Consider the following 22,142-nt stretch of genomic DNA (forward strand, 5'->3'; position numbering starts at 1 on the left):
GGTGTTCCGGGCATGTCCCACCGGGAGGAGGCCCCGGGGAAGACCCAGGACACGCTGGAGGGACTATGTCTCTCGGCTGGCCTGGGAACGCCTCGGCGTTCCCCCGGAGGAGCTGGAGGAAGTGTCTGGAGAGAGGGAAGTCTGGGCATCTTTGCTTAGACTGCTGCCCCCGCGACCTGGTCCCGGATAAGCGGAGGAAAATGGATGGATGGATGAAGCTGTGTCTGGAATTTATTCATAAAATATTTTATTCTTTATTCTCTATGTGCTTTAATAAGGGAGTCTGTGGACATGTAGACAGTGTGGATCAAGTGTGATCTTTTTCTTTAATCACTGCACACATCCAAAGTGCAGGTTGGGTTATGTGAACATAAACTAGAGAATGTTACCGTAGCAGAGAACAGCCAAAATGTTCAGCAACTTTATACCATAACTGGCTTGTTTTCAGTGAGGTTGGCAGCTTTTGCTTTTTCTGAACACTAGGAGGCCAAGATGATTTTCAGTTATCCAGGTCATTAAACGTATATGCTGGAAGTAGTAACTTCATTAGTAATTAGTAAGGAGCTTTGTGTTTTTAAAGATCCTTGTTTAATCGGCTCAGTGGTGCAGAAGTGATGAAGTGTTTTGGGTGTCAGATTGGCTCACACTATATGGTGTTTTCCTGCCTGGAGTCTTATTTCAAATCCACTCTACAAATAGTGTTTTCAATCTCATACTAAAGCTATTAAAATGTTGCCCCAACCACAGTGCGACCACTGTAATTGCCACCGTGGACAGCTGTGTAAAGCAGCCACTGATACTAGGTCCTACAGTTACTGCAGCAGTAAAGCTGTTCGCGGTGTGGGGCAGCATGTGTGGCTTTTGCACTGGAAACATCTGCCGACACCACTTTAAAGCTGCAATCGACAACAGAAACCAGCGACATTTGGAATCAATGTAGTGAGGACTGTCTTCTTGTATAAATGTTGTTTTAATATATGGAGGCAGGATTGTGAGCCATTCATTAGACTTGGCAAACACGTTTCAACTTCTACTCACACACCTTAGTCTGTCCTGTTTTTAGTGACTTGCCGACTCACCATGGTAACCGTAGCATTAGGAACAGCACGTGGGATTAGCTGATTAAGCCAAATGAAGTTCTTGTTTGAGTGCTACCACAGAGCTTGTCTCACAGGAGTTGGCTAGCAGCTGGAAACCCACCGCCTGTTTGGCGCTACACTTGCTGCTCTTGCATTTACTCTAAGAGCAGATTAAAGCGCAGTCTTATTTTCATCTGCTAAAATAATTACAACTCTTTATTTACACTGAATATTCTTTATCTTTTCTACCGAATCACTTCACATTGATATATGCATATTCAGTGGCTACCTCTTAGACGCCAAGACTGGGGTCTGTGTCTGCTCAGTGGTACATGAACATAATAGATAGATAGATAGATAGATAGATAGAGAGAAAACAAGAAAGAAATCGGAAAAACAAATAGGTAGATAGAAGATAACTATGACAGAGAAAGATGAGATAGATTAGCATGTCAGAGACTCTCTACATAACATATTACTCTTGTTAAGTGTGCAATAGCTCATCAATCAGGCTTATACCGCCTCCATCCAGGGCTCTTCCTTCTGCTTCCCTTCCTGTAATCCATAATATCATCTCAAGTCTGAACCACTTGGCATGCTGCAGGAGCAGTCTATGGGAAAGTCTGTCCAAGGGCTGATCAATAGCCAAAGAGGATGTGTGGCGGATGCAGGGTTAGAAGCAAGGCATTGTTGACATCCTTCTCCCTATACTCCTCTCGCTCACTCATCTGTACAGTATGGATCGAAAGAGGAAAAACTGTCACTTGTACCCTTAGTGAATTTCTCTCTCCCATGTCTCTTCCTGTCACTGTCGCTTGTCTCTCTGTGACACTGTATGTCTTTGCATCTTTCTTCGTATCCTCTTTGTCTCGCTGTTTGCTGTGCTCTCCTCTCAGCACACACTCCATTTATCAGGCCATGTCAGTGAGCCATGTGTGTCATCCATGTCAGCAAAACGGCTGGCAGACTTGTCTTCATGTCTATGCTGAAGGATGCTAGGCCAGCGTGGCAGTTGTGAGAGCTATCGACTGGGATCAGTCAAAGCCCTCCCCATAGGGAAGCTGCTGCTGCCTGCCTTCCTGGTTGGCGGCCATTCTGAGCTTGTTCGTTCAGCTCTGAAAATGGTGACATATATGCTACACAGCTGTAGTTTTGCTCCACATCTCTTTTGTCCTATCCACCTGTCACATGTTTTGTCTATCATAACTACTCCCTGTTTTTCTTTTTTTTTTCTAGAGCGCTGCCCCTTGTACTCCCTTTCCTGTATCCGTCTGTCTTTTCATGTCTCCCCCCAACGTCGTTTTTTTCTCTCTTTCCCATAAGACACAGCCTCCTCAGTGTGGGCAGACAGGGCAAGCTGACTGATGGGAATCAGACAGTTGTTGATCCAATTAGAGAGCCCCTCAAGCAGCACCAGAGTACAGCAGAATTCCATTAAAATACTGTGTTCTTTATTTTCTTCTTTTTACTTCCAAACATGTCCTTGCAGTAAAACACGGTGAGCCATCAAAATGAGTTGCTTAGCTCATTGACCTTCAAACCAAAGGAACCTTTAGCCAAAATTATCATTGAGAAGTGAAATGCTTCTTTTCACTGAAGCTTTTCAGAGTGACATAATTTGGTACAAGTGACTGAACGGGGTCCCTGTGTTCACCCTCTTTAGGGCTTTGCACACTCTTGGAGCATAGCAAGGCCAGCCCAGTTTGACTCGAAGCCCTTGAGAGAGGCCTCTTTTGTAACTGTCTTGCTGGTGAAAAGCTGTCTGTTTCACTGAGCAAAACCTTTTCCTTAGCCCTTCTATAGCTCGGGGGCCTTCCTGCATTGATTTCACCATTCAGGCCAAACAGATGTACAGCCCAATTCTGAGCAGCAGATGAATGTATGATATGCTGACATTGATGTATTATAATACATGTGCTGATTTGCATTCATAGATCAAGATGTTTTTCATCTGGCCTTGCCAGACCTTCCGAAGCACGAAAGCTCTCTTTGTCTACCCATATCAGAAAGAAAAACACTGGTGAGATCTGGTGTTCTCACTGTGCTGCCTATTGTTATGCAGACAAAGGACTGATTTCCCCCAGATGCCTGCCCATAGGAAACAACAGTAACAGCAATAATTACTTATGCACGCAGCGCCAATAAGTGAAACTTGCAGCAAGCTTCAATTTAAATGGCTATTGTAATTGCACAGTCTTGTACAGAAGTACATCTGCCTGTACTTATTGGTTCATTTTACCGGATGGTAATGTGTCTATTGGTGAGCAGAAAGCCATGACTATCTCTTCAGAGCCAAATGCACAGTGTGGAGTATGATGAGCTGAATCGAGGCTCAAATGAGTCTAGGAGCACAGACGTCTCACTCTCACTAAACTGTTTATTGTCTCATGCACTGCTCCTCTTTTGTTTATGTGGCTGGTCTTGGTGTGCACATTCCAAGGCACACACGCATGTGTATTAGTCTGTGGTTACCCCTCATTAACATGTTTACCAGTTCCTACAGCAACCCACATAAAAAACAATTAGGAGTTCCCATGGAGAACCCTATTATTGGCAGTTGTTGACCTCTGACCAAAAAACACTTGATGTGATTTTCCCATAATTTACTGTACAGATCATTTTATGGCATCAAATTGGTTCATAACTAAACTTTATTTTCATGCTGTCACTGTAATACATGCTCTGACTAGAATCGGTGTGAAATGTGTTGTCCTTGGAGCCTGGGACCTAATGACACAGCATCAACCAACTGGTGTGTGCAGCCAGTGGTCTAGATTATTCTGGGTTGTGCCAGTGATGACAGTGTATGGTGAGAGCTCTGAAAAGGATTTTTAGGCTGGCAGCAGTTTGTATTGTGGGTATTTCCGTGTGGTTTTAACAGTTATAGCACAGAGAATTTAAGGGCAGAAAAAATGGTGTTTGTGTGCATCAGGGCTACAGAGGGTTGAGTGTGTTCACAGGGTGGGTGGGGCGGTGTGAGGCTGTTGATCTTGGGCTGAAGTCTTAAACAAATTGGTTTGTTCGCTGTGGGAACTGGAGATGTAGTCACCGAGGGGAATGTCAGCGTGCTCTGTGTCAGATTCTCCAAATTTCTCCAATAGCTAATTATCTCCCAGAGTGCCAGAGGAGAGGTTTGGAAGTGCTTTTGTTGTTTTTCTTCTGCTACATCTCTCTCACTTTCCCTTCCCGGCTACGTTCTCCTGGGCTGACTCAGAAAAGTTTGGTCCCATAGTAGCCCCTGAAGCCACACCAACACACACACACAGTTTTTGAGAGAAGTTTGCACTTTAGTTGCATAAAAGAACACACAGCTGAGTTCTTATTCTTATCTCTGACACCCACTGTATGGGTAAAATGATTCTCTCCAGATGTGGCAGTTATTGACATGAATAAACAAATCATCATGTTGGCTCATTAATAGCCAAATCATTGTAATCATCTAGAAACCTCCCTTGTCTTACTTTATTTTAATACTGTCACAGCATTTCTTTTTCTCCTGTCTTGCGATGCTGCATCATTATGAATGCTCAAGCGACTAACATCTGGGAGTGGAGATTAAAGTATCAACAGTGCTCCTGGTAGGTGTAATCCTTGGAGTATCATGATGAAAGGTCCCATTGCTCACTTCCTGCAGACCCCACCCTCTATCGTTGGCCCGTGTCATCACAAAGCTGCTGTGTCATGAGCTGCCAGGCCTGTAATGTGAATTTGATGACAGGAGATCGGTCAGGTCCCTTCTAAGCCACCAGGTGCAGGGCAGAAGTGCTTCAGTGTTTGGACAAGCTCACTGGCTCAGTGTGTACTGCGTTGTTGCTGAACTGTTCAGCCCTGCCAGAGAACAAACATTTAATTCTGGTGTAGATTCTCACTCTGCCTCTGTTCTCCCCTTGCTTCTCTCTCAGCCATTTTTCTCTTATCTCTTTCACGCTCTTCTCCTTTTTTGTTTCTTTTTTAGCTGTACTCTTGTGTTCCTTGTAGTTTATCTAACTGTCTCCCTTCCCCCCTCTCATCTCCACAGTCTGCTTGCAAAGAGATTGTGATCTCGCTGAAGCAAACTGAAAACAGGAACGGACACCGTTAAGACCCCCAGATCCTCGTGTAAGAGGGTCGCCCATTTCTCATGAGTAAAGCTCACTAAGACCTTTTCTCCTTTCACTCTCTTCCTTCATCGCACCTGTCTTTCTTCAGATTTGTTCTGTCTTTCTACAGTATCTCATCAGGACAGTCCTCTACTTGTGTCCATTGTGTCTCCTTTGGTGCTCACCTGCAGCTCAAGTGTGGGAAAGTGCCCTTTGAGAGGTTATTTTTATAGCGACATAGGTCATTGCCCACTTTCATCAACCTTTTATTGGCAATTATGCATCCAAAAGGCTGTTGATAAGAAAGGGAGCTTCAATGAAGTCGTAGTACAGATGGCTTTTTTCTCTTTTTTATTTGGATTAATAGAAGGGATTTCAGCTCATATTTCCTGCTGGTTGATGGTAGACACTTGGCAGCGCTGAAATGAGAGAGCCTGTGTCAATCCTCTGCTACATTTCTTATCAAAAAGAGGTTAGACTGCCTCCAGTGTTCACTCAGAGAGCAGCAGAATTAAATCTTTGACAGTGTCTGCTCAAACAACACAGCCCAGACACTGGCACTGGTGGTTGCAGCGAGGAAAGAGGCATAAAATTTCAAAGAAAAGAGACGATGGCTGTTCAAGTAAAACACAGAGGGATTATGCGTCAAGGCCGACATTACCATCTCAGAGGTATTTACAAGAGCGATTACTGTGATTATTATTTCAACAATACCCTGCAATGCTCTTTCATGGGCTGCCAGCCTGGGTTGGGGTGGGGAGGACCTGCCAACATCATCGGTCTGGGAATTCTTCTAGGAGCACCATAAGAGGCTGAGTGGAGGGGGAGACTGAGATGAGATGATAGAAGATAAATGTGACACCGTTCAAAAAGGGCTTCTGTCCGTGCAAGGGGTCACAGGATTCAGTCCTCCTAACATGATTTTGTCTTCTCTCCCTCTCTCTGAAGCTCCCACAGAGCCATTGCTGTGCAAATTTGCAGACGGGGGCCAGAAGAAACGTCAGAGTCAGAGCAAGTACCCTCAGAATGGGAGGCCGTGGCACAGAGAAGGCGAGGTAAGATGTAGTCCGTGCCCCTTTTTCCTACTCACTGGATGGCTGCTGCTCATTTCTACTCCTGCACACCTGGATAATCCTCTCAGTGACTCTTCACACCAGCAGCACACCAATGAGCACACCACCAGTAGAGCTAGCCTGGACCTAGTTGCTGTTGTATATAAATAAAGCATACCACATATAAAGTAATAGAATCAAATGTTCAACAAAATCAGCAAAATTTACAAGAATACAAGTAAATTATCATCATGAACAAATCATAATACACACAAGTTTCAAAGTCAGCAATGGACCTTCAGGCTCAGTATTATAGTGTCATCATACAGAAAAATTAGAAATAGTAAATTGACTTTGCCCCTCATTTATGGGAAACAATAGGTTTAAAAATGACAAACTGACACATTTACATTTTGCCCTCTAATGAGCTGGACAAATTGTCACTGCAACACCACTTTTTTGATTATTTTATAATCCTGTTGTGCGCAAATTAATTAGGAGCAAGAGCAAAATTCAGATTAATATTATATATACAGATTCATATTTTTTACATAATTGCTAATAACAGAGCAAATATGCCATGCTTGAAGAATTTACAGATCTGATCAAAATATGTCATTTAGTGCAGTTAAACTCTTTCAATTCCAGCATGATGAAACTGTAAATAAGGCGTTTGCCTCTGAGGTAATGGTGTTTCTAAGAACAAGCACCACCCTGCTTACAAGGCCTCGAGAGAAGTTGGCTACAACATCTGGCTTTATGTAAACCATTACTGCCTGTTATTTGTACAGTATCTGCTTTAAGGTATGGAGCTGTTTACAAAAAAAAAGAAAGAAAGTGCCCCAGATATCGATCAAACTGCCCGTGGATGTATAGGCGCTGTCACATAAATTGCTTCTCAAGCTTGATGCCTCACTGAACACATATATTCCTGCCGTAGATCAAAATGCTTGGAAACCTGAAATTAGCTACAGTGTTATGGCAACATATTCATCAGCAACATGTGGAAACAAGGTTAAAGTCTCTTCATAGGCTGCCATGCTATACTGGGAAGGACATACAGAGGGGACGGGCAGAGGAGTGCCTCAGTCTGGACTATATGGATAAGAATAAATACACACACATGTGCACACGCATTCACTGATGCTGACAGTTGTGCTGAAACGGCAAGGTAGGTGAGACCAGGAGAGATGAAATGTTTGTCCTTCAGAATACACATACGCTCTGTGTGTCAGTGTGGTTGGTGGACGTGCTGTTGGTGGGTGTGTGTGTGTGTATTGAGAAGTGGTCGGTGGAGTACTACACTAGCTGTGTGCATGTGTGTCTGTCCATCACATGATCAGTGGCCATGGCACCTATAAGCCAGTGAAGCATGTTTAACCTAAATAAAATGCTGCCCCCTCTCCCAGACCCACTCACTGACGGGGTCAGTTCATTTTACTTGAGGTAAAGTAAGATGACCGTGCATGTGTGAATGTTCAAACATACATCATCAGGAAGGGTGTAATAAGGATAATATCCTACACTGGCAAAAATAAAGGAAACACTCTTTGTCCTTTTATTCCTCACCCTGCACATCACTGACGTTACACAAGTGTGAACAGTTTGCAGATGTGGTACGTTTAATATAAAAAATGTTTCTGTGGTTGTATCTTGTTCGTACTGTATCTAAACATTTTTTTGGACACGACGACAGTCTCACCCATAAGTACTGTATGCTGTGCCACGCCTGTGTATGTGCACGTGCAGCCTTGTGGTCATTGATCAGCTGTAAAGGCAGGGAGATGGGAGATAGGCATCACATGTTAGTCTGTTTATCAGAGCTGAGGCCATTCCTCTCCTCGCTCTCTGTGGCAGGCAGATGAAGAGGAGCAACAGTCCACACCATCCATTACTCTCTCTCTTTTCACTTCTCTAGTTTTCCTCTTTATCTCTCCAGTATATCTCTCTGTGCTTGTATTTCCTTCTCTCTCAACTTTCTCCTCTTTTTTCTGTCTTTAAATGCTCTCTCCTTTTTGCCATCTCTTTCTCTCGCAGTTTGTCTCTGTGTTTCTTCTTCCCTGTGTTTGAAGTCTTCCCAGATCCCACAGCAACATATGGAGAGAGAGAGCGAGTGAGTGACTCACCGAGACTAAGGGAAAGAAAGAGAGGGAACACACTGCATGATCAGTCAGGAGTTACAAGGGGTTGAGTGCTGCAGGGTGGCTGGTGGTGAGGATTGAGAAATATATAACAGATTTTCTTGTAAACTACCCAAAGTGGGAGTCTAGAAAGTGCTGTCTCTCGCTGTCTCATGCTGACAAACATATTAGTCACTGCATTTTTTTTTCCTGCCATACACACATACATACACTAATACTGACAACCAGACACAAGCGCCATGGGTGCTCATTCTTTTCTCTCTTTTCTTATTTCCCTCTCCTTTCACTTTCTCGCTCTCTTCCACCACACACACTCCTACACGCAGAAAACTTTCAAAGTCACACTTCTCAAGCACCTACTCTAGGGGAATGAGTGTAGATGAAAAAAACATCCGGTTTTCCACTCTGTGTGAAAGCCTGACAGATGTCCGTGTGTGTGTGTTTGTGTGTGTCCATGGGGCAAGAAATAGAAATAGAGAATCTGTATGGGAGGCATAAATACAAGGAGGGAGAGTCTGTGTGTGGTTGTGTGTGTTTGATGACATAGACACAATGGCTTGGCTTGGTTTTCTGGTATAAGAACAGGACAGCGCAGGTGTTATAGCTGCCTAATATTAGGTGTCCTCACCGACCTTTTCTAAAGTCTGTGTTTAACACGTATGCATACACACGCTACTACAGTTTCTTTGAAAAAGTTGCTTTATTGCTATGAATAAATACATTTACATTTGCACTGGGAATACATTAGTACATTTTGTACACCCAAGAGGCACAGATAAAAAAAAATATTAATGCAAAAATCATTCTTCACAACTTGCTAAACTTGAATTAACTACAAGAAGCGGCAACTGATTTCATATAAGTTTGGATCCAGTTTGGATCTTTGTTTTCTGTAAAATCACCATGTTTCCTGCAGAAGTGAAACTCTTTCAACCTAATTTAAGATACAAAATGAGCATACATACTGTAGCATCTCCTCCCTCGTTGAAAGCCAGGTCTGTTCGTGGCAGCTTTTCTCAGGGCCAGGCTTTGTTCACAGGTACCTGCACAGTGCATAGTCAAGGTATTTTCAGACTTGGATCAAGCTCAGACAAAAGCATACACAAACTGTCTCTGTCTTTTCCTTTTCGCTCGCTGCGGCAGAGCCAAAAGCTGAATGCATCAGTAATCAGTCATCAGTCATGCAGGCTCCACAGCCAGGAGCTTCTCTGCTGTGGAATTCATCAGCACATGGATCCAAGGGCAGCACTTAGGAGGAGTATCAGCCTCACCAGACAGCTGGTCATGCCTGCCACTGTTGTTAGTGCACATGTGAACATTCATGTGAGACTCTCTTGATCTAATGCTTAGTCTAAAGAGACTGTATAAATACATATGCAGAGATCTTTGTACATGTGGACTCACAGAAAGGGCCATATATCGACACATGGACTGATGCACATCCCCTTCATCCAGCTTTACATATAATATCTCTCAAAAGATTCTTTTTAACCAGGTGTATAAATGCGCTTCCACACAAATTTAATATGAAGATCTACTACCGTGCATGTACACATCAGGGCTTATTCATTTGGGGGAGATTCTGTTTTTTACTCACTCTCATGGGTTTGGTCTAGGCTTGCTGATCCCTCCTGCTCCTCAGAGACACTTCCCTTAAAAGTATGTCTCAGGGTTGGTAGCCCTCTGGAGGAGCAAGGGCAAAAGATTGGTAGAAAAGGAAGGGAGTGAGATAGATTAGGAGATGAGGAGAGTGAGGGATGATGGGAGAAAGGTAAGGAGAGAAAGGAAGAGAACACAAGCTGATGAGGAAAGAAAATGAGCAAGAGAGAGCAAAGTGAGAGGAAGGAAGGGCAAGAAAAGGGAGTGTGTGTGTGTGTGTGTGCGCGCGCGCGCGTGCATGCATGCATGCTGATGAAATCTGCCGTCCTCAGCAGCCTCCCGTTAAAAGAAATCGGATTAGCTCTCCTCCGGGAGAGAGCCTTCAGGAATGCAGATGATGGATTGCGGCACAGGTTTCTCTTCTGGACTCTTAAGACAGCTCACACACACACCTACACACATGCATACCATCACCAGACAAAGAACTCAGTTTTACGCTCACATTTCTTCATTTCCTCTCATTCATAAAAACATGATTGTACTATAGTATGTGGTTGAAATGGAAAAAGAGCCGTCCTCAATACAAATCAGTTTGTCTTATTGACTAAGCTTTCTCCCACATTGGCTTTGTCAGTTGTCAGTTTTTTCAGTGTGAAATGACTTGATTTTGATTTCATTTCATTTATTTTGAACAAAACGAACCAGGGTCTAAATCACATTATCCCCCATGTACAGTAAAGGTACAGCAAATTATCTTCATAACACTGGTGCAACACATATATCGACACATTTTCCAAAGACATACAGAACATAAACAGTAACAGATTGCAGTCCAGTGTACATGCAAATGTCCAGCATATATATATGCTGTACAGTTCAAAATGTATTAATCTAACAGGGGGTCAGGATTTCTGGTTCCTCCTCAGTTTTTACCCCCACTTGATTTAAGATTTAAATGAAAACAGTTTGGGAAATGCACTTATTTGCTTTCTTGCCAAAAGTGACAAGAGAAGTTTGATACCACTCTCGTGTCTCCCAGGCTGATAGCCTAGCTTAGCATAAAGTTTGAAAATGGGTGAAGCAGCTACGATATCTCTGTCTGTGCAAAAGTTAAAAAAATAAATGAATAAATTTGCCACCATCACCCATAAAGCGCACTGATTTTAATGTTATATCTTGTTTTATCTACACAACACTGAAATCTTCAATCGGTAAAAACATGCATTTCCCAAATTGTTGAACTGTTCCTTTAAAGATGTGCAAAAGGTTAGCTTTATCTGTAATGTCCTCTCCCATGTCACATTTTCATTTATAGCAGTTTAGTGTTATTTGATATTTCTTCTTATCCAGCTCTTTTAAATATTGATTAATCCTGCATGATTTTTTTTTCTCTTTCAGACTGGCATGGCGTTAACATATGATCCCACTGCAATGCAGAATGGGTAAGAGTATGATGGTCAGTCCATCCGTAGCGCCATCTAATACACTCACCTCTTGTCTCAGAACTGCAGGTCAATCTTACTGTCATACAGTGCATAAAAATTAGTGTAGTGCCTGCACTTTTTTTACTGTTTGATTAAAGGAAATCTATGTAGATCCCTAATATCAGTTTTCATTGGTGGGGTCAGGTGAGAAATGACAAAGGGCAGCTGAGTGAGCTTGTGTGTTTGGGTCTTTGTGTGTTTCTGCATCTTTAGAGTATGTCATGATTTAATGGTGCTGTGGAAATAAATGACCCAGCAACATGTTTTATTTTTCCCCCGCAGTACTGAGACAGGAAGGAGAGTGCTGAGGCTGTCTTCTGTCTCCCTCTGGCCTCAGTTGTTCACAGGAAGCTCCTCACTCCCTACTTCCTAAACCACTTATCCTCCAGTGACTCGGAGTCAATCTTAACCAAAAAACTGGATGAACAGCATCAGAGCCTGCCATCTAGAGCCCTGATTTGCTGCAAATCTGCCAAATTATAATAGTCTTTATTGTTACGAAACAGACCTGCTAGGAAAGGAGTGATTCACCCTTAATACCGTCCACCTGAAGTTTAGCCTAATGCTCATGTTCCAATAAAAGATCAACAGGGTGAATAATTGCATATAATCTTATTCAGTCTTAATTATGTAGAATATATTGATGTATTAAAGCTTTCCTTTGCCACAAACCGAGCACATACATTTGATGAATATAGCAAAATGTGGAAAAAGGAATTACACCACACAAGGAAATACACCATGTTAGATATTTATATGAGCTATGCATGAACAGACACATATTTTGTTTGTTTGCCAAAACGTCGTGTTATCTGGCACAGAGAAGTGTCTGCAAGATCTAAGTCTTATGAAGTCCTCTTATCAGCAAACTGTTGTGAAAGTCCAATAGCAGGAATTCAAATAGACCTTTTTGGGATTTGGGAGTTGTAGTACTATGTACTGTAAAAACAACTGTAAACAGCAGTCACAGATAGAGTGCAGATTGAAAATCCATTGTATTTAGCCATGTTTTACAGCAAACAGAAGAAATTGCATTTTGTGTCGCAGACTATGGAAACATGTCAAACAAAGCTTTCATAAAATTAGGATTATTTTGAGTTGGAGTCTCCAGGACAGTGATATGTTGATATGGTTAAAATATAATGTAGTATAAAACATGAAAAGCTGATGCTGGCCAGCCCACTGTATTGTGTCCTCAGCCAGTAATATCATCTTTGGCTGAGGTGACAGAGACTACTGGACATTCCACTTAGCCTCCCAGGGGACCTCAGAGACATTCGGTTGCTATAAACCTCCAGCAATGAGATAAAGTAGCCAACCACCTCACTTCTCCCAACCCTAGCTTCTTGAAATGCATTGACTTTTCTTCATACTGTGTGTACAAGCAGCCTACTTAATCCACCCAATCAGCACAGCAGAGTGTAGCTGCAGCACTAGAATCTATGTGTGGGTTGGGGGGGTGGGTGGGACAGACAACCTCTTACTTTATACAATGACAAAATGCAGTTTGATATGATAAAACCTGACTTTTCAATTGAGAACGCTATAACACACTTCATGAAACTTTTATGTGGTGCTCGAAATACAATATATGTCCAAGTATTTGCTCAGAACAAGCTACAGGATAAATCGAGTGTGTGTGTGTGTGTGTGTGTGTGTGTGTGTGTGTGTGTGTGCTTGTATGTGCTCTAGTTCTAGTCTGAAATGTAAAATGTGTTTTGCTTTATTATAAAGACAGAAAAACCTTTATGAACACAAAGATGTCAGTTAACAACCCATTATGTATTTGTACAATGTCAGATTTACATTATGTTTTAGAAACCTAACATGAATTATTCTGCTGTGTCCTTCCCTCTCTCTTTGCTCTTTACACCCTTGTGCTACCTCTTTTCTCCTCTCTTCTCCATCTTTATCCACTCTTTCTCTCCCTCCCTCTTTTCCTTCTCAGGTTCTATTCCTCGCCTTACAGCATTGCCACCAACCGCATGATCGCACAGACCTCCATCACGCCCTTCATCGCTGCTTCCCCCGTTTCCACATATCAGGTGGGCCATAATGCACAGCATTATGGGTAGATTGCTGTTTGTGTATATGTGTAATAGGAGGGTTTGCTTTGTGTAGAGGGATTGGAAGAGAGGGGGCGGGCTGCAAAGCAGCGTGAGGTTCTCTCTTTTTCTCTCGTTTCTTTGCCGTTCCAGCTGTGCTCGATGACATCTGTTTGTAGGCGGCAGACACAACAGGCATCAGAAAACAAGCAACAAGAAAGGGATTAAAAAAGGCTGACAGGGTAGGAAAAAAGAAAATCAGCCTTCAAGAAGGAAAGTGTTGAGGAAAAACAAACACTTTCCTCTCTCCCAGTTTCCTGACCCTTTTGTGCTCTTTAGAGCAACGAAGGTTTTTTCTGTATTTTATTTTTACTAACATCGATGCAATCGCCATGTCTTCCAAAGTGAATTTCCACATTCCTCACAGCTGTGATCTGTGGAGTAATGAAACAGAACAGAACAGGAACGTGAAAATTGGCTGTGTGAGATGTCAAGAGCGTTAACCGTTTTCCGTCACCGCACATTTCACGCGGCACCCTTTGCTGAATTTAAGCATCTGGAGGTGCTACCACTGTGCCCTTGTGCTCAGACACTATGCATGCATTTTCGGTATGCAGAGAAAGACAGACAAGGATAGCAAACAAGAGAAAGGAGATGAAGGGTAGATGAGAAAATAAAAGGGAGATGGAGACAAAGAACTAGAGAGAAAAGGAAGGATAGAACAGGCAGTGATGGCGGGGGGGTTGGGGGGTGCAGGATGTTGCTGAAGGTTGCTGTGCCCGTTTTTGAGGTGCACTTGATTAAAACTCTGGTCCAATACCTGTGGTGGAGGGGTAGGAGAAAGAGGAGGATGGTGAAAAGTGGGTCAGGGCGTGTCTCTAATCCGCTCTCGGAAGGCTTCCCAAATTGATTTATCAAAAACAATGGCCAGGCTTTTGAGGAATATTCATCCTCACAGTTTCAATATCAGGCAGCTCTGCCACTGCTTCCTGTAATATTGCCCTTCAGCCAGTCACGGCAGGAAGGTGAGTCCTTCATCTTCTGTTCAGGTAGAGACAGAGGGAAAAAGAAAAAGAAAAGACAAGCCAGACATACAAAAGAAAATCACTTTCTTTTATGATGGAAACTATTGCCTTTGTAATGAAAATCTCAAGGTGCATAGAAATGACGGTATATGTCATTCCTTCTTTTATGTTGATGTTGAGTGGATTTTTTTTTGAGCTGCTATTTTGGTGGAATTGATTTATCAAATCTGCAAATGACCCATACTGACTGGCAGTGTTCTGGTGTATTTTTAAGCCTGGCTCTGGTGTGCTTGAACGATGATTGGCCTTGTTTCCTGGAAAAACAGCTTTGATGATCCGCATGACAGGAGGCAGGCCAGGCCAGATCACTACCAAGATCTCAGCTAGTGCCGCCAGCCAGCCGTGGTCTGGTTTGCATCATGGGCTCTAGGCTGGCTCACTGGCTGGCTTACTACTGTAACTAGCTGACTATGGCTGGCTGTTTGGCTGTACGTGTGACTGATGGGGGCCAACTGGCTGACCGTGTGAATGAATGACTGGCTGGCTTTTTGGCTTATTCTCTGACAGGCTGTTTTAAATGGTAACACAGCCTGTGAAGTTCAGCCAGAGGTAGGCAGCTTCATAAGTCACAACATTATGACATTCACTGCTGTAGCTGTAGAGTATATGCTCCTTACAAACTGTTTTAATCGGTGTTGTAGTACTCAGGTCCAGATTTTCAGGACTCATGACTGGACTTAGACTTGACCACTAATGACTTGGGCTTGGACTTGGACTCAAGCATTGACTGCATTTGGACAATACTGGTCTGTCAGACCAGTTTTTAGCTCTTTTGGAGAAAAACCAAGTCATATCTTAGGTTCATCAAGAAAAGATCAGATTAAGTCTTCATAAGCAAAGTCTTTGAAAACCGAATACTGCATTTGAAAATGTTCTGCTCAAAGCTGTGTTAATATCAAGATCAAGATCATATTGTCAATTCACTATATGTGGAGGTAGTCTTTTTTATGTCCTGTGGTGGGGCATAGTCCAGGGGCAGGGGGCAAAGGGGGGGAGCTATTATATATAAATAAAAGTATAATGGCAACGGCGGTGCAAATGGGTGCAGCGGCTCGTCTCTCTCCCAGTTGTGTGCCTAAAAATGTGTGTTTGCGTTTATCGTGTTTATGTTCTTGAGCGCGTAGTTCACCGTCTACGTTGCGCTCAAGATACAGTTGCCACTGCCTTATAGATAGGGGGAATAAGTCAGAACATTTCAACTTGGACCAGGAAGTCACAGTGAAACTTCGAGGCCTGGGGCTTCTCTGCGGGATTCCTACCTCGCCGGACACACCGGCTACATCACCCCCTGAGAGGCACGCCGTCCCAGGCAGCTGCATGAGACAGTGCACATGGCACTGTTTTTCTCTCATGTTGTGCTTAAAGCATTTTTTATGCACACTGAGTTTTGTGTGAAAAATCACCTTTGGGGTTGTTTGCAAACAAAATTCTTTGTGATTATGTGTACAACTAAAAAAAAAGGTGTATTTACCTTTAAAAAAAACTTTGGCCATAGTGTTGCCACTTCTTTGCATTGATAAAAGTGGAGGATTTAAGAAAAATCACATGATGATCACGCAGTACCTTAGTTTAATAATTTTGAAGAGTGATTAAAGATAAGCTTTCTCCGTGTCTATCTCCTGTCCTGTTCAGCTGTTGAGAACAAATATTATCATGTATAAACAAACAGACTTGGCTTCATGTTATAGAATATCAAGCTTGTTTAGGTGTTGATCCAAATCACGCATTTGGGTTGGCTCAGAGGATTGATTGCTCTTATAGCAGATTATTCCATGTTTGTCTTTGTTTAATCTAATCATTTTACCAGGATCAGTGGCCAGCCTGTGTATTTGTCTGCTACAAGCTGTCTAATTCCTCTCTGCAGAACATCGGAAAGCTTTGTTTGTTCCTCCATTCCTCCAGTTGCTTGATCATTGTCTCTGAAACTGTTTCACCATGTCTTTAACTTTCTCATCCATGTTTATATTCCTGTGGTATTAGCTTGGCATATCTCTCAGTTATGGCCCATAAGAAATAAAAGCTCTGTCCATTGCTCTCAGATTACTTTTATTTTTAGATTTATATATATATATATATGTTGCTACTGGGTTTTCTGGGTCCTCTCTAACAGTCTGAAGATTTAAAACATTTCACCCCATCTTGCACCAGCACTGGGTTTGGCATTAATGTTATGATTATATTGGGGAAGGAACCTAATTCATACGCTCTGTGCACAAGTTATATCACGGGCAATAATGAGAAAGCAGGAGAGAGATTTGCTGCCTCCAGACTTTCGAACTCTTTTTGAGATTCTTTGGAACAAGTTCATCTGTGTAAGCCATTTTGATGCATTAAAACCTCCGTACTCAAGAGTATTTGAACATATTGTGAATATCTGAACAGCATTCATTACTTTATGTGGGATTGTGCTTGGATCTGACTGAAGGAATTTTATATTGTGACCGTCATTTCACATTTTATGTGTTTCTCCTCAGGTCCAGAGTACATCATGGATGCCTCATCAACAATATGTTATGCAACCTACAGTAAGTACTTCACCATTAACCTACAGTATGTGTCCCCATCATGGCTCATCATATATTGAAAATCTGTGGCTTGCATCCAAGTTTTTGAAAGGTTTCAGGAGGAACTCAGTAAGTTCATTTTATGCTAGAAAAGAATCAAAGACATGGAATATTTTTTATATTTAGAGCAATATGACTGCTCAGAAAAGTAGATCCTGTCTGGAAAATTGTTCAGGGCACATTGTTTCTCTATTGCCTGTCAAAAGTTAAACCAACATGCACATGGTGCACAGTAAATGATTGCAGCAGTTATTTACAGAGCTTTCTAAAAGGATATTGCACCATTCTGATAACAATTTTCCATCTTTCTTGAGTATACAAACATATATAGTTTTATTTTGTTGGTCAGAACTGTATGCTGTCAGTATAGGTTGTGCCAGGAAGCCATTCAGCTGATGACCGTTGCTCTGGGTTACCAGGCCAGACAGCAGACATAGAAAAATGTAATATTAATTAGATTTAGCTCAACAACAACATGATAATGCGGTAATAACTTATATCCAATAGTATTCAGTCATTGAGTTGAATAATAGCAAATATTAGTTTTCTGATAGACCAAAGTCATTTTCTAGGTCACAGAGTCTGCAGATGAGTAATTTATTATTTTAATTGCTGGCAAAACCATATTTTCCTTCAAATAGTGAAAACAAAATTTTACTTTCGATGTTAATTGATGGATGTTCACTTTCACTTTACAGTTCAAACCAAAAAATCAATAATATTACATTGTTAGAGATTCAAATAGATTTCATGATTAGTTGTAGCCTCTGCGGTACCTACAGTGTTGTTTGGAATATAACCCGAAATTGCCCGTCTAATGTTAAAGCAACCAAGCACATTAGTTAAGTAAATTGTTTTAAGGTTAAGTTTTAATTGATTCTAGCATCATAAGTGTTTCTCATTTTGCGGCTGGAAGCTTTTAAATCATTCTGCCAGGGGCTTGAATATTTGCTTGAGGCTTTCCGTGGCCCCTGAAGCACATTCAGAGTACTTTGTTCGCACAGTTCATCGACCAAATGAGACTGAGAAACTACAAAACCAAATTTACATGTTAGACACTGTATAGAATATACAAATATCAATCTGACAGCCTCATATAATAAAAAAAACAATACTTATTAACAATTTCAAAGTTATAGTTCAATAATATGCAGTATGGCCATTTCTTTAACTCTTTTTTGTAAATGTTAGTTGCTTGAAAATGTAACACCATAGTGCAGTTTCAGCATTAATCAGGTGTGTTTCCTTAGTTTCTTTTTAAATGAAAAATACAAATTGAGCAAAAGTGTGGGGAAAAGGGAAGGCAGGTCACAGCTGACCAAGAAGGCCAATTTTCATCTGGTGTAGATGTTAGCATGCACCCAGACAATAACTTGAATATTTTCTATACACTGGTGCTGTTGCTGCTTTGAATGAAAAATTATGTTGGCCCCAAGCAATTTATGAAAGTGCCAAGATCATTGTTAGCCTGAGTCAAGAAGACAACTGTTAGCGAGTCCCTGCAACTGAACAAATTGGAAAACACAGAACTCTATAGCCAGTGGTCCAGCACTCACTCACTGGAGTGCTCAACCAGCTGCACTCAGTCCTACCCATCTCACTTCCACTCCCGCTGTGGGACAGTGAACATGTAATCTGGTCTCAGCAGGCCACCAACCAGGCGTGCACACACACACACACACCACCCACCACACAGCTGCAACTGCCCTTCAAACCACTCAGTTTGCCTTTCATCCATGCATTACAGTATTTTCACGGTCAGGGCCGCACCTTCCTGGCGGCAGTTGCTTGAGCCGGCATTAAAGCGAGCATGCTAACAAGCTAGCTATTTTTGCTGCTGTGTCTGCCTGTTGCGAGAGTGAAGATGTCATGGGCAGTAGACAGCATTAAAAGACATGACAAGTGACCATGACCGAGTTTTCTAACAGTATAACTGCTCAGCATGTGCAGTACTGAGCAGTGGGCTAGCATATATGTGCATGTTGTATGTGTGTATGTGTATGCTTCAGCATGCACGCGCACATACAGTATGTGTGCATGTATCTAGATTATACCAGTGTATGTGTGTGTTTATGGTAAATGTGCATTCCATTTTCTTCATCTTCTGTCACTTTCTCAGGCTGTGTTATTTTGGTTTGTCTGTCAGCACACAGAGGGAACATAGACAGCCTCATCGTCTGTGATGGTAGAACTGCCCGTGTTTGCCTGATATGTGTTTGTGTGCACTTTATGTATTATGCACTGCCATTTGTGTGCTCCATACTGTCCAGCCATCTTCCATCCATATGTCATAAACCCCTCTGGAGCCCTTGGCAGTAGCCAGTAGCCATATTGTACTGTGATGTACATCTCATTATACCTTCATGCCAGCAGTAGCCATTTAGCCATGTCCGTCCCTATGGCCCAGTCCCCACTGTGTTCCAGTGGCTCTCTCTGTCACCAAATGCTAACCCCAGCTGTCACAGCCATCAGTGGATCAGAGCTAACAATCTGTCTCCCTTTATGACCCATGCTCATATCTGCTACCATCTACATGCAGAGCAGACCGCTCCTTATACGTGCACAGCCTGCCACCAGCTCAGCAAATCACATCAAATGAGCCAAGCATGCTAGTTTCAAGAGTTTGGGGGGGGGCTACTCAAGGCATTAAAAACTAATTGATTGTGCTGCTATTTGGCAGCTCCCACGTGTTGCATGTTAAACCAATGGAGCGTTGTGTATTAGTGCTCTTGGTGTCCAGACAATATGGAGGTGACTGAGCATGAAAGGGGAAGAGGTCACTGCTAGCCAGTCAGACTGTGTAGAATAAAGCTGAGTAGAACAGATGGTAAATTATCCCTCATTCCATGAAGAAAGTGTCACCAGAGAACGATAAACATTATAGCAAGTCAACATAACAAGTACAACACATTAACTAAACTAGAAAACATATAAAAAGAGTCCACAAGAGTAAAAGCAAAAAGACTGAAGGCATCCATATGAAACTGGACTTCATCCCTCAGAGGAGCCAGCACTTTGATAGTAGTAGGGGAGATAAAGTGAGGAGAGAACATTTTCAAAATGTATTTATCCCCAATTAATGGGTGAGATGCACTCAGCATGGAACTTGATGGAAAGTGTTTTTTAAAGTGGACAGCTAAATGAGGATGCAGCCTGTTCTTCCATCTCTTTCCCCTCTCTTTATTCTTTGTCTTCCCTCTCTCTTCTCCTCTCATACTATCTCAGATCTAATGCTGTGCTCTGTTTGGCAGTTCGGCGTAGGATGTCAGAACAGCAGGACCACTTGCCTTTGTGTCTGTTCTTTAGCCAGTGCAAGTCAGCAGACCTTGTAGAAGAGGAGAAAACTGAACAACTAAGGGTCCCAAAACACAAAAACACACATGCAGCTCACACAGAGATACACAAGTGCCTAAACAAACATTTTGTTTGAACACAGAAACACGCTATTAACGTTAAATCTCACTTGTGTACAGATCATCAATCACACACACAGACTCTTAAATTCTCTTTACACTGCCAAGGAGTGGTGGAGTAGCTGCAATGCCGGCCAAGCACAGCATTGCTGTCTTTCTTCATGACTTATCCATCCCCTGTTTTTTTTTTCTTTTCCTCAGTCTGAACTGTGTGTGCCTCAAGTGTGTATTTACTGAAGTGCATTGGACCTTACATACTGTAGGTGAATTATTGAATTCCTCTCTGTTGCACCCCAGCCTATTCTCCCTGCCATGTACTTTGAATAGAGGGTCACGGGGCCTCTTAGAATTGAACCATAACTATCTGCCCTCATCGGATGGAGGTGAATCGGCGCACTATGTGATACCCATCTCCCCGCTTGACATTAAAAATGCTCTGCGGATTGAGAGGGCTAACATTATGTTGGTCCCATGGATTTAACTGGCAGAATTTGAGACAAGGCTACGGTCGCCCTTGAGTTGCTCTCACTGCTCTCCTCTCTCCATCTTTTCATCCCTCTCTCCCATCCCACTTTCATTTCTCCCTCTCTCACTTTCTGTCTCTCTGGCTTTTCAGAGTACAACTGCAACTGCTGTGCAAGGTCCAGCAAAAAACAAAAAAATCATCTGCTCATGGTTAAAGTTTCATTTATATAAGATATTGTTGCAGTGCCACAGGGTGACTGACAGAGAGATTGAGCGGCTACATTTTCACTATAAGCTTTTGGATATTACCTCGAAAAATTTAGCAGTAGTAAAAAAACTACATTGAAACAAAAGCCGACATGCTTTGGTGGACAGGCTTTATTAGCTCAGTGTGTTTTGGATTTTTAATGTCTTTTGTAAAATAGAGTAAATATTCTGGACAGATCCTTGTGTATGAAATGATCCATTTGTCTACAAGGAGCAGTCAGAGAACAGATGATAAACTAGCGCGGTCCGAGCATGGAGAGCAATGGACCTCCTATGAAGACATGACAAATAGTGTTACATGCTTCATCTAGCAGCCTTATCCTCTCATACACACATATATACACACTGTAAATCCACCCAAATATCATAGTTAGTCCATTTATTTTTGATTATATTCAATCCTATCAGAATTTTATAGTCAGAAACAGGCATAATAATGTGAAATTAATAGTTTGACACACACACACACACACACACAACAAAGCAACAGCAGTGCCATAAACAATCTCAGTGAGGACCAATTAGTAACGTGCCTCCCTATTTTGCCCTGCAGACGTACGTAGCTTGTTGTACCACACATTCCAGCTGGTGTAATTCTGAAAATACTGATTTCACTGGTAAAACATTTTATTGTAATTCGGTCTGTATCCTCTGAGATGTTGCACGTGATGTATGGACAAATGAATCAATAAGTGTGAGGAGGCTGATCCATCACTCCTCTCATTTTTATTTCATTGTGGAGGACAAGTACATATGCAGTAGACAGATAGATAGACGTCTTTGCCAGAGGTGAGAAATCCTTCACCGGCTTCAGTCTCCATATGCTAATCTGTTAACATTCATTCTTATGGCCCTTTGGCTGCTACATT

General features: G+C 42.2%; 1 protein-coding gene across 10 annotated transcripts in view; it reads left to right on the top strand.

The window, feature by feature from the left end:
• Positions 1–22,142, top strand: part of rbms3 (RNA binding motif, single stranded interacting protein) — a 252,071-nt gene that overhangs the window by 215,398 nt on the left and 14,531 nt on the right. For all 10 annotated transcript variants that reach the window (XM_020597445.1, XM_020597442.1, XM_020597446.1 and 7 more), the window contains 4 exons: positions 6,107–6,213; positions 11,349–11,392; positions 13,383–13,479; positions 17,039–17,089. In XM_020597445.1, coding sequence (XP_020453101.1) covers positions 6,107–6,213; positions 11,349–11,392; positions 13,383–13,479; positions 17,039–17,089 — 299 coding nt within the window. The remainder of the gene's footprint in view (positions 1–6,106; positions 6,214–11,348; positions 11,393–13,382; positions 13,480–17,038; positions 17,090–22,142) is intronic.

Source organism: Monopterus albus, unplaced genomic scaffold, assembly GCF_001952655.1.
Source record: "Monopterus albus unplaced genomic scaffold, M_albus_1.0 scaffold34.1, whole genome shotgun sequence".
In the NCBI taxonomy this organism is placed as follows: Eukaryota; Metazoa; Chordata; class Actinopteri; order Synbranchiformes; family Synbranchidae; genus Monopterus; species Monopterus albus.